We start from the raw sequence: 12,938 nt of genomic DNA on the forward strand, positions 1-12,938 counted from the left end.
CTGTGATTTCAAAAAGTAGTTTCTGTACTACTTTTTGTGATTTCGGGCCACGATTTACATTAAATTGCGGCCGAAATCGCGGTAAAAACGCGCATTTTACCGTGATTTTGCATTCGCAGCAGTGTGAACCTAGGCTTAAATCAGCTCCAGAAACTCCTACCCAACTGCCAGTAATTTACTATCAGTTTGTAAAAAAATTTTTTTATATACAACTGCCAGTTGTAAAACACAGCCCCTCAGGGGGCTGTGTTGACTTTAAGCAAAAATTACAGGTATTGTCAGCGTTTCCCCTATTAGTTGATACTGTTTTTTCAATAGGAGTTCTGCAATTTCTCAGAAAAAAAATAAATAAAAGTGCTGTCATTAAATAAAAAAAAAAAAAAAAAAGCTGCAGGAGATTGGCAGCCCTGGCACCAACTACTGCCCATATCCTACCACTATTGGGCATATGCACTGCAGCTGCTTTTAATTAGTTTGGTCCTTGTGAAATTGCTTTTTTAGCACGTAGTAAAGTAAAAGTTGCTGGTCAAAGCTTGGAATAACCATCTGTCTCAGTCTGGAGCCAGAGAAGTTTAAGATATCAAAGTTCTGTGTTACTAGAAATAAGGGATTAGGTAATTAGCTCATGTTATGTTTCTGGTTATAAGTGTATTGTTAGCATAATAGGAGCAGGAACCTCCTCGTTAACTGTATATAAGACTTGTATTTTGGTTCTAATAAACAGTCCATGTTCAGCATTCAAGCAAGCAGTCTTGTTTGTAGTTGTCAGTTGGAATATCTGATATCTACATTCAGACTGGAGGAAGCGGTATATGACAAAAGCACTAAAGTGGAGTGCGGGACGTTTCATTACAGTTGTATTTAATTGCTTTGTAATAAAAGGCTGTCTTGGACATTCAACTCCAAACAAAACGTTGTCATCTGGTCAATTTGTGAAGGGGGGGGGGTATAGTGTTTAAGACATAGATAACGGAGCCTCTGCATGTCCCTCAGTCATGCTTCCCAAAGTGGAAAGGTTGCCAGTGAAATAGATCCCAACTCTGAGCTGCCCTCTGTGGTGGGAAGAGTTACCCTTTAGAACTTATGCTTGAGAAGATAACCGCTAGTCCCAACCTCCCTAACCTGGGGAGGCGTCCAAGGTAGTTTTTTGGCACAGCCAAGATGCAAAAAGTTGCTCTGGCCTGGGCAAGAGGACAGATTGTGGTTACAAACAGGCACCGCCAAAAGCTGTGAACAAATTTGAAAATTTGTAGTCAGAGACCTACTTTATTGGGTTAGCAAGGGTCAGGAAGACATTGCTGAGCAACTGTTGGCTCTCTAGCTGTAAAGATGGCAGGTCCACAAACTGGCACATGTTTTGTGCAGACAGCTGGGGGGGGATAATTTGAAAACCCAAGGTGTGTATCCCTTACCATTTCTATTAGCCAGGTTTGAAAGCTGAAGAAATGCCATAGACCTGGTCCTACCTGCCAGATGACTGCTCTAGAATTGAATTTGCATAGCCTTTTGGGGCCCTTACCAATTGAACCCCAAGTTGTATTAAAGCATGTAATAGTAAATGTTACATGTAGAACAGGTTTTATAAAATAGTGTAAACAGGACATAAATAAAAAGTCCAATGGATCCTCTTGCACACATGGATTGTGGTTTGTACATTGCTATATGTCCCACACTGTAGCTGGGAACTCAGATAAAGCCAAGTTAGAGACCGCACTTATCTGAGGCCCCTTGATGTGGCGGTGTGACTTTTGCATCATTTAAAAATAGTCAAAAGACCCGTTAAAAAAATAAACCACACCTTTCTGGGGACCTACAACACTCACTGCCAACATTACTCCTCCAATGCTTCTACTACAACTACAAATACTTTTCACCTTGCATTTTAAAAGGAATACAACAATCCTCCAGCAGGAGGGCGCTATGCAGCAGGCAGTGATTCACTATAGACTACACTACAGGAATCATTCCAAAGTTAGGCGTTAAATAAATAAAATTGATCAGACACAATAGAGCTCATTGGATTTTATTTGAAAAGGTGGATGAAATCCATTTCTAGTACAGAGCAAAGCACAATGCATGAGCAGCAGGAATACAGATTGGTGGAGTGGGGGGGGGGGGGGGTTACAAAACAAGATTAGAATCCATTTCGTCCCCTATGGCCATTTCAGAGCCAGGGACAGGCGGCTCCTCTATTGCAGGGATTCTTCATTTTAGTGTGATGGACTTGAGCTGGAGGTCTTCCACAGACAAATACGAGATCGCCTCTATGGGAAAGCGGATTGGAAAGGAGAGAGGATTTCCGGTAGGCAATTGTATGATGATCTTCTCCTTCTCAAACTGGAAGGAAACCTGCAAGAAAAAGGTGGCACAGCGTCAGCTTGCTGGACTATAAAAAGTCAATGAGAGAAAAGCCTGGAGCAATAGAATGTAATCAGCGCAGGGCGGTCATGACAGGGTTAACAGGTGAAGTGTAGGTAAGAGGTGCTGTGGTAGAGGTTGGGTAGCAGAAAAAGCCAGCCCCTCCCAATGACAAGCACAGCGTGGGGGAAAGTTCCCACGCTCCCTACTTTTTTTTAGGTATGGGGTGGTATGTTTTGGTTGTCTTCCCGATGGATCGTTGGATGTAGGGTGACCACGTATCCCGGATTGCCCGGGACAGTCCTGCATTTTGCAGGTCTGTCCCGGGCACCTTCATTCCAGGACAATACAGTGTCCCGGAATGACAGCCACCCCCAGGCCAATCTGATGCCCCCAAAAATGGCCGCCACATCACCGCTTTACTCACTGACAGTACTTGCCCTGGCCGTGAATGCCTGGAGGAGCACAATCCCCGCCCCCTGCTTGTGATTGGAGAAATCATAAATCCCGCCTCTTGTGTCCAATGACCGTGCTGTGATTCGTTACAGCACAAGCTGATTTTTGGGAATGTCCCTGAATGGTAGTTTGGAAATGTGGTCACCCTAGTTGGATGTCGTGGCAGTGGCGGGTGTTGGTCTTTGCAGAAGGAGGAGTTTTGGGAACCATCGTTGCTATGGGTCCCGATAATGGTTTTCAACGGAGGTTAGCTGGGAAGTGGTAATGGGGGCACTGCGGTCAGTGGTGGTCTCTGAGCCAGCTTGTCGGCTGGAGGCCCATCAATACACTGGGAAGGTACCGCAGTGCATTATGGTTTTCTCCCACATATGGGTATAGAGTTCCTGCCAAGACCAACACTAGATAGATTTATGATTTTTGTGTGTATATGTACATGCATACATACACAAGTTATTTGTTTAATAAAATAAGGCTGCTGCGGCCTTATAACTCCAACACTGGTGTGATCTCAATCAATAAGGTTAAGAGGAATAGTTGGGGTTGGATTAAAATGGGGAATAGTTCCATCTGTTATACATCACTCACGATGGCCGTAGAGACAAGATTAAAAATTAAAAACAAAAAACCCTTATTAGAAATGTAGATAATCTTTTGTATTCATGTGTTGCAGAAAAGGGTTAATGGGAGGTCTTCTGTGCTGCAATGTTTTAGTGATGGGTCTGAGGACGGTGCATCTCGTCACCTAGAATAACTGGAGCCCTCAGGAGATCAGTCTGCAGCGCATGCAATTCTCACCCAGGGTTCCTACTGAGGATTCTAGGGGTTCCCTTGAGCTCTGGGAGAATAAATTCCCATTTGAAGGTGTCTGCCCATGCTGGAGCCCAACACCACTTGGCAGAGCCATGTTTACGACACCAATGACCTATTTTGCCGCTTGTAAGACCCCCTTTCACACTGGAGCCGATTGCAGGTGCTATAGTGTTAAAGATAGTGCCTGCAACCCGCCCTTAAAGCTGGGGGGGGGGGGGTTCACCCTAAAAAAAAAAAAAAATTCTAATACTACATCCAGCATACGCCCGTCGTGTAGCGCTGACGCTGTTTTGAAGGATGAGGGGTACTCCTGTGCCAGCGTCACTAATGACTCTTGGGTCATCCTGTGCCCCTTTTGGGCATAGGGTGACAGAAATAATAATTCTAAATTACATGACAGGGGACATTACTGATAATTCATGTTACAGGACATCTTGAGATATTATAAGTGGTTATTCTGACCCCACCAGGTCAGTGGAGTGTTTTCATTCACTGTGAGGACACATGCTTTTGAGGGGTTAATTGGGGCTGCTCCTAGACATTCCATTCCGAGATGCAAATTCAGTCCATAAAGGTCAGATGTCTAGCTTTTAGGTGTCAAGTCAGCCTGGCTCCTAGACCTCATTATGTATGAGAATACTGTTTTATATGTGGAATGGGACTTGTCAAGCTGTAGTAATTACCTCCTCTAATTGCAGAGACGGGACGTCTGGGGGATGACTAATTAGCTCAACTGGATGTCATTGTCTAAGAGAAGGTGTATTGAAGCCCCCCCATTGTGTGATGTGTGGGTGGAGAGTTCCTTTGTCCCTGTGATTAACTTTAACATGCTGTAATTATATATATATATATATATATATATATATAATCTCTAAGATACCATTAAAGTTCATTCATACATTTTGAAACCAGTACCAGAGCTGTGCGAGTCAGTTATTCTGGGAAATGGAATGGATCGTGCCTGTCGGATTGTGGAGTGTCAGATAAGCTGTCGTGGCTGATGGAATGGGGGAAATCGTAAACGGTGGTGACCGTTACAGATATGTGTCCAATGTAAATAATGATACCAGTTTGTCCCGCCCCCTCCCAGCATAGACATACCGTGGTGTCCGATCCCTCCTGGAAGGGGAAGAAGCTTTCTCTCCGCTCCTCTCCGTAGACATCGCCCACCATCGAGTTCAAGATTATCTTGTGGTCGTCTTTAAGGGCCTCAAAGCGAGGGTTAAAGTGTAGCACTACATTTTTCTCCCCTTTCCCCAAGTTTATGGAAAACCTAAAAAAAAGAGACAGAAACAGCAATTCTTCTCAGCCAACCTTGTAGGATATAATAGTGTAGTCAATCAGGGGTCCTCCCCTGGGTAGGTACTTCTGCCACTTGGTGATAATAGCAAATTATATACTGTAATTTTATATATCAGCTAATTGTTTTTTTGTTTTAGATACTTAAAACTAATGGTTTGCTTGAAAAACCCATTTATAAATCAAATTGAATCCTAGTAATACACGTCCCCATACAAAAAAATTAAAATAAAGTGATCCTGTAGCCTGGATATGGGCATACATTTTTCATACTCTTAAAGGGGTTGTAAACCTTCCCCATTTTTTCCCCCTTCAAGCACCCATCCGATACAGGCATTTCCTAATGACTCAGTCCATAGGAACAGTAATGGATAATGGCCATCAGACCCCCTTACCAGACCCAGCGAAACCGCAGCAGTGATCCCTCCGCCTGGACATTCGTTCACTCTGGGTTGCCCAGGCCAACTCTGGTCAGTAGTGTTACAGGTCTGTACCCTGGCAGTGGCTCGGTCTTTCTCCCCTTTGGTGGTGCAGGTACAGCGTGGCTCCTTCTGGCGTCCCCCAGTACAGTCCTCTTCATTTGTATCACTGCATTCCTCTGCTTTTTCTGGGTTCCAGGTTCTCTTCCCCAGCAGAGTGCATGCTTTAGCCTGTGGACACACCTGGGGGCGCCCATCTTCCAGGACTAGGTTTCCCATGATGATGCGTCCCCAGACTGGGACAAAAATTCGGCCCTGGACTTCATCCAGACTGGCCCACTTTGACAGGTCTCTCACATGGCGGCCGGACAACTCCCGCACCGCCCCCCCCCCCCCTTCACTAGCCACTCTACTTTATTAGAGTAGAACAGCTGGTACTGGTACTCTTATAGGCAGTACCAGTGGGGAAGCTAGACATTATTTCACCCGGGGCAAAGAATCAGTTCGGTGCCCCCCCCTTATGGGACAAGATTAGACAGAAGTGAAACTCCCACGCCATAGCTGTTGAGTCAGCCGTCTGTCCCCTCCCCCATGCTCCTCTGTCGTCATCCCTGCTCGCCTGGTCCTCCCCCCCCACCCCAGGTGAGCGCTGAAGGGAGGGAGAGGAGCGCAGCGGGAAGGGAGAGCCGTCCGCTGTCACTAAAGCCAGCCCACTGAGCCATCGGCCCACCAGGAAACTCCCTGTAGTCCCAATGGCCAGTCCATCCCTGTGCGTCCCCAGTGTCTGATTGGCCCTCTGCTGTGGCTAGTGTGCAGGAAGGTGGGCGGTGTCATGGTGAACACATTAGAGCCGCTCTGTTCTACGCTTGGCTGACAGGAGAAAGGGGGAGGGAAGATACAACCACAGCCCGCCTCTCCCCTGTGTCATATCACTGCTGTCAAAAAGCAACCTGCTTTACCAATGATTGGGGCAGGGCAGCCTTCACAAATTTTGGGGCCCCTTACATAGTTGCCAACATTTGTCCAGGGACACTTGCAGCACAGCCATTAATTAATTACCACACTCACTTCCCCAAAGCTCCACCCACTACGCATAATCTTCGCCAGGCGAGGATTATGCGGAGTGGGTGGAGCTTCGGGGAAGTGAGTGTGGTAATTAAATAGCTGTGCTGCAAAGTGTCCCTGGAAATTTTTAAAAAATGTTGGCAACTATGCCCTTACACAGCTTTAGGCAGGACCCCCCTGGAGCAGAGAACCGGGGGGTGCTGACAAAAAAAAAAAGTGTAATCTCTTCTGACGCGCAATAAGTGGGGGGGCCTGGGGACCATCAGGCCCCTTACAAGTGCAATGTAAAAAATAAAAAACCAGAGGGGGCCAGCTGGGCTTGTAAGGGGCCCTGGGGACCATCCAGCCCATTACAGACTGTACCCCCCCGATGGCGGCCCTGGATTGGATGACCGCTCGACGGCACCAACTACAGCTTCTTCCTGGTGTCATCTAAATTTGCTCTGAGCAAAACAATCTGATGTCCGGTATTATTAGAGGGACCCCCACACCCCAAATTCCCAGTGAGGGGTCAGTAGGATGTCCAGTACACAGAGGACACTTTAATTTGCCAAAAGTACAACTTACAAAAGCAAAGTATTATACAGAGATCAGATGTAAATTGTATAAAAAGTAGCCCAGCATCTTGACCCACCTTTTACAGTCCTTCGGAATGAAGCCCCCCACCTCCACGGAGTGACCGGGTTTGAGGTTGAAGTTATACAAGACAATCGCCTGTAAGGGAGAAAAGGAGAGAATTATTACACCCTGTATACCAGAGAAGGGGGGTTGTAGGCAGGCCCGGACTGGTTATAGGGCATACCAAGCATATGCCTGGTGGTCCGCAGGGGGTCAGGTCTCTGCAATGTAGGGAGGTCTGTGCAACATGCAGGGGGTCCAGAACTGTTAGGGGGTGTCTAACAAACTGTGGGGGGCTGTGTAATGTAAAAGGATCCTGAGGTACAAGGTGCTGGAACCCCACATCCCATCATTAACCGTCTCCGCTCTACCACCAGTGCAAGGAATTAAAGACAACGTAGTCAGTTCAGGTATGGAAAGCCATTAGCAACACACACGGGAGGACAGAAACTCCAATGTGAGTGTCCTGCTGAAAAAGTTCCCCTGGTGGATAAGGACCCCCCTGTACTGTGCAGGCGCGGCACAGAAAGAACTCAACTGAGCCTCTCAAAATAGCCTAAGATGTAGAGCCGAAAGTCAGCGCTACATGGCGTCTGCGCACTGACTATGACGCACGCTCGCGATGCTAGTGCTACTCTGCAAGGGGCGGGGGTGATTTTAGCAATAAAGTACACAGCGGGGCACATTGCAAAACCCGCCCTTTGTTTTTAACACGCCCCACCAAGACATGTACTTTATTGCTAAAATCACCCCTGCAAAGTAGCACTAGCATCGGGAGCGTGCGGCAGAGGCGGCTCTAGGCTTTGTGAGGCCTTAGGCAAAAACTTGACATGGGGCCCCACTCACGCCCATGATGAGAAAAATTCAAGGACAAGAGCTTCTTCCACACAACCCTGGCCAGTGGTTGTGGGGGGGGGAAGGGATCTGCGAGCAGGGGGCTTATCGGAATCTAAAAGCCCCCAGATCCTGCTCTGGAATAACCAAGGGGCAGGGGCCACCCAGTGATGTCACCTGGTGAACCCGCCCCTGTGACATCATTGACTGAGGGCATCCTGGGTCATTGACATCACAAGGGGTGGGGTCACCGATATATTCAATGGCTGTTAGGGATGCTGACAGCTCTGCTCCTAAGTCAGGAGCCAACGCTGCCTGAGCACAGCAACGTTAAGGTCCCCTGTCCCTCAAAACTGGGGTAATGCATTGGGCAAGTTAGGCGGCCGCGAGGCCCCTGTGAGTGCGATGCCTTAGGCGACTGCCCAATTGAAACGTTTGCATTTAACCTTTTGGACGTTTTATACGATCCGTGGTGTGCTGGCAAATATGTTCATATGGTTTATTGTTCCAGTACCCAGCTGGTGATCGCTCCCCACAGCAACCAACTGTCTCCTAGAACGGGGGATGTGCAGGCAGATCAGGTGTTAGTCCTTTGGATATAAATCACCAAATGAGCTTAAATTACCACCATAAAGAGGAAGTAAACCCTGATGGGTTTTACTTCCTCTGTTTCCCTGCAAAGGTAAAGCAATGGGCTAGTATGCATCACATACTAGCCCATTGTGTGTCACTTACCTGAAACCAAAGCCTGCGATGTCCCTGATTTAATTGCCTCCACGAAGCATCCATCTTTCACCCAGGTATCACTGCACTGGCGCTGTGACTGGCCAGAGCAGCAATGACATCACTCCCGCGCAGGAGTCAACACTTACAGCATGATGCCATTCAGCAACAGCACTCAGTGCGCCTGCACTGTAGGCATTGGTGCATTGTTTATTGCAAATGGCTCCTAAACCGTGTAGGTCTAGGAGATACTGTAAGCACCTTAATCTAGGCTTACCTGTAGATGGAAGTTCTCAGAGGGTTTACAAACACTTTATTCAGCCGCAGAACCTGTAATTAATGTGTTCAGGTTTAAAGGGATGAGGTGGCAACCCTATGTGGAAGGTGTTCCAACCTAGATGTGGGTCCTGCCCAACAGCTCCAGGTGTAGTATGGGTAATATATATGCATGGACAGCTCCCCAACCACAGTGATGACATTACACCAAGTCCACACCATGCAACCCTATATACTCCCACCATCTTCCATACTCAAACCCTATCCCCTCCACTTACCATACCCAACACCAACCTCTGCCCTCACACCACAACACTTAGCCAACCACTTCCAACACCCCACAATACAGTTCAGAGCATTCCCCATACCCATCAACCCATGTCCTTACCCATCAACCCTATACCCACCACCATCCATAGCAACCCAACCTTCCACTTCACACACCATGCAGCACTACCTCCAGCCCACACTATTCCCACACCCAACAACCCCACATCAACCATTACCCATCAACCCTATACCCACCACCATCCATAGCAACCCAACCTTCCACTTCCTACACCATGCGGCACTACACCCACCACAGCCTCCAGCCCACACCCAACAACCCCACATCAACCCTATACCCACCACCATCCATAGCAACTCAACCTTCCACTTCACACACCATGCGGCACTACACCCACCACAGCCTCCAGCCCACACCCAACAACCCCACATCAACCCTATACCCACCACCATCCATAGCAACCCAACCTTCCACTTCACACACCATGCAGCACTGCCTCCAGCTCACACTATTCCCACACCCAACAACCCCACATCAACCTATGTCATTACCCATCAAAAAAAAGGCAAGGGTGGGACTTTTAGATGGAACATGCATCCCAGGAGAACCACAACAATTTAATATGGCAGATATCCAGTACATTAGACCCAAAAATGTTAACATGAGAGCATTGCGTAGCAGCAATTGGCAGTCAAGTGTTTAATCGCATAAAAAATATGTAACAAAAACAATGACATAGCATACATGGTATAGTAGTCAGAGATTGAATAGTACATTGTTACAGAACAAAGTATAACATATTGGATTCATATATATATTCCCCCCCCCATTGTACTATTTCTATATATGAGCCCAATATGTTATTATACTTTGTTACCATATATTGTTACAGAACAATGTACTATTCAATCTCTGACTACTATACCATGTATGCTACGTCATTGTTTTTGTTACATATTTATGCGATTAAACACTTGACTGGCAATTGCTGCTACGCAATGCTCTCATTTTTGGGTCTAATGTACTGGATATCTGCCATATTCAATTGTTTTGTGGTTCTCCTGAGATGCATGTTTCATCTAAAAGTCCCACCCTTGTCTTTTTCTGTTCAAATCAGCGGGGATGGAGGCATTTGGCTGATACCCAGTGCCTCATATAAAGTCCCAATCTTTTTAGTTTAGTATATCAATAGCATTATTCATTACCCATCAACCCTATACCCACCACCATCCATAGCAACCCAACCTTCCACTTCACACACCATGCAGCACTGCCTCCAGCCCACACCCAACATCAACCTATGTCCTTACCCACCATCCATACTCAGCAACCCAACCTTCCTACACCATGCAGCACTACACCCACCACAGCCTCCAGCCCACAGTATTCCCACACCCAACATCAACCCTATACCCACCATCCATACTCAGCAACCCAACCTTCCACTTCACACACCATGCAGCACTACACCCACCACTGCCTCCAGCCCACGCCCAACAACCCCACATCAACCCACCACCATCCATAGCAACTCAACCTTTCACTTCCTACACCATGCAGCACTACACCCACCACTGCCTCCAGTATTCCCACCATTGCCCACACCCAGCCTATGTCCTTACCCATCAATCCTATACCCACCACCATCCAAACTCAGCAACCCAACCTTCCACTTCACACCATGCAGCACTACACCCACCACTGCCTCCAGCCCACAGTATTCCCACACCCAACATCAACCTATGTCCTTACCCATCAACCCTATACCCACCACCATCCATACTCATCAACCCAACCTTCCACTTCACACCATGCAGCACTACACCCACCACTGCCTCCAGCCCACACCCAACAACCCCACATCAACCCACCACCATCCATAGCAACTCAACCTTTCACTTCCTACACCATGCAGCACTACACCCACCACTGCCTCCAGTATTCCCACCATTGCCCACACCCAACCTATGTCCTTACCCACCAGCCATACTCAGCAACTCAACCTTCCACTTCACACACCATGCAGCACAACACCCACCACTGCCTCCAGCCCACAGAACCAATTTTCTTATCTTCCATCAGCACTCATACTCACTTTATCTGCCATGCTGCTTCCTTATCAGACAAACTTGTGACCAGCTGCACTTCTACCTCTTCTTATATAGGAGGTCTGCTGAGGGCGGAGTCAGTCAGGAGGGAGGGAGGAGTCACCCCGCCCAGTGCTCCCTGGACTGAGAATTGATTGGAGAGAATGAATGAAATGTGGATCCGGGGTGACTGATCATTGGGGGGTCCATCGTCACTCTGCTGGGATGTCACCGCTCACCACAACCAGCAGGGGGGGCAAAAGACGACTTTCCTCAAAGTCATTTCTACACCACAAAGGGGGAGATTTACTAACACTGGAGAGTGCAAAATCTGGTGCAGCTGTGCCTGGGAGCCAATCAGCTTCTGACTTCAGCTTCTTTAATTAAGCTTTGCCAAAAAACAAATCCTGGAAGCTGATTGGTTTCTATGCAGAGCTGCACCAGATTCTCTACTCTCCAGTTTTAGTAAACCGACCGCAAAGTAACAGTTTCCATTCCCTGCCCCCACCTCGCAGGTGGCGTGTCGGAATTTCCGACAACAAATGTTGGCTGTGCATTAGGGTTGCCACCTCATCCCTTTAAAAAGGAACACATCTGAATTACACAGATTCTGAGGCTAATTTAATGCAGATAAGGCACCAAGTGAGTTTAATTACCACCTTAATCAGCCACAGAACCTGTGTAATTCAGATGTGTTCCTTTTTAAAGGGATGAGGTGGCAACCCTACTGTGCATGCTCTCAAATATGTTCTGTTGTATCATCCAATTGTGTGTACACAAGTCCGTCGGACTAAAATCCAAAGTACAAACACGCATGCTCCGAACCAATGTTAAACATCAGACAACATTAGCAGAAGTTGCCCAAAGGGTTGCGCTAAAGAGCAGGAAAAAACACGTTACTTGAATTCTGGCTGAAAAAGTTCTTCCGTCTGTATGCAGAACAAGTTCACGGCCAACGCCCTTCGCACAAAATTCCATGGAAATCGGATCGCGTGTATGAGGCTTTATATTTTACTGGAAGGGAAGTTGATGATTGGAATAGAAATCCAGCAGAGGTAGCGAGACAGTCAGCAGTAAATGGCTTCAGACATGATTGGGACCAACAGAGATCTATAATTCAGATAAAGACGTCACCAAAAAACAAAATATAAAACACAAATAAAAATAAATGAGGAGCACTTGGTATTTTTTCTGCTGTCACTTATGTTTGATTTTATGTTTCTTTCTTTTGTGTCTCATACAGGGGCGGACTGACCATTCCGGCACTCCGACACTTACTGTATGTATGTGTATACTGTGTGGCCCCTTAATCTATTGCCCGGGGGCCCCATGAGTTGTCAGTCCGCTCCTGGTCTCATGTGATGTCATGCGTCTTATGTGATGTCATGTGTCTTATGTGATGTCATGTGTCTCATGTGATGTCATGCGTCTCATGTGATGTCATGCGTCTCATGTGATGTCATGTGTCTCATGTGATGTCATGCGTCTCATGTGATGTCATGTGTCTCATGTGATGTCATGTGTCTCATGTGATGTCATGTGTCTCATGTGATGTCATGCGTCTCATGTGATGTCATGTGTCTCATGTGATGTCATGTGTCTTATATGATGTCATGCGTCTCATGTGATGTCATGCGTCTCATGTGATGTCATGTGTCTTATATGATGTCATGTGTCTCATGTGATGTCATGTGTCTTATGTGA

At 47.0% G+C, this 12,938-nt stretch overlaps 1 protein-coding gene across 1 annotated transcript; it reads right to left on the bottom strand.

The window, feature by feature from the left end:
* Window positions 1–2,106: 2,106 nt before the first annotated feature.
* On the bottom strand, window positions 2,107–9,224 carry LOC120945755 (galectin-1-like). The gene is made up of 4 exons (XM_040360131.1): window positions 9,137–9,224; window positions 7,042–7,192; window positions 4,726–4,897; window positions 2,107–2,349 (listed from the first exon to the last, which is right to left on the bottom strand). Exons 1-4 carry the CDS (start codon window positions 9,222–9,224, stop codon window positions 2,206–2,208), a joined length of 555 nt encoding a protein of 184 aa, XP_040216065.1. The 3' UTR covers window positions 2,107–2,205.
* Window positions 9,225–12,938: the final 3,714 nt, after the last annotated feature.

Source organism: Rana temporaria, chromosome 7, assembly GCF_905171775.1.
Source record: "Rana temporaria chromosome 7, aRanTem1.1, whole genome shotgun sequence".
In the NCBI taxonomy this organism is placed as follows: Eukaryota; Metazoa; Chordata; class Amphibia; order Anura; family Ranidae; genus Rana; species Rana temporaria.

What these genes read in the sequence shown, in the direction of transcription:
- LOC120945755 (XM_040360131.1), bottom strand. Translation starts at nt 9,224, where the DNA reads ATGGGGAATGCTCTGAACTGTATTGTGGGGTGTTGGAAGTGGTTGGCT. An exon ending in AGAGGTTGGTGTTGGGTATG is followed by an intron (nt 7,193 to 9,136) that starts GTAAGTGGAGGG and finishes CCCTATAACCAG; the next exon opens with TCCGGGCCTGCCTACAACCC. An exon ending in AGGAGGGATCGGACACCACG is followed by an intron (nt 2,350 to 4,725) that starts GTATGTCTATGC and finishes TTTTTCTTGCAG; the next exon opens with GTTTCCTTCCAGTTTGAGAA.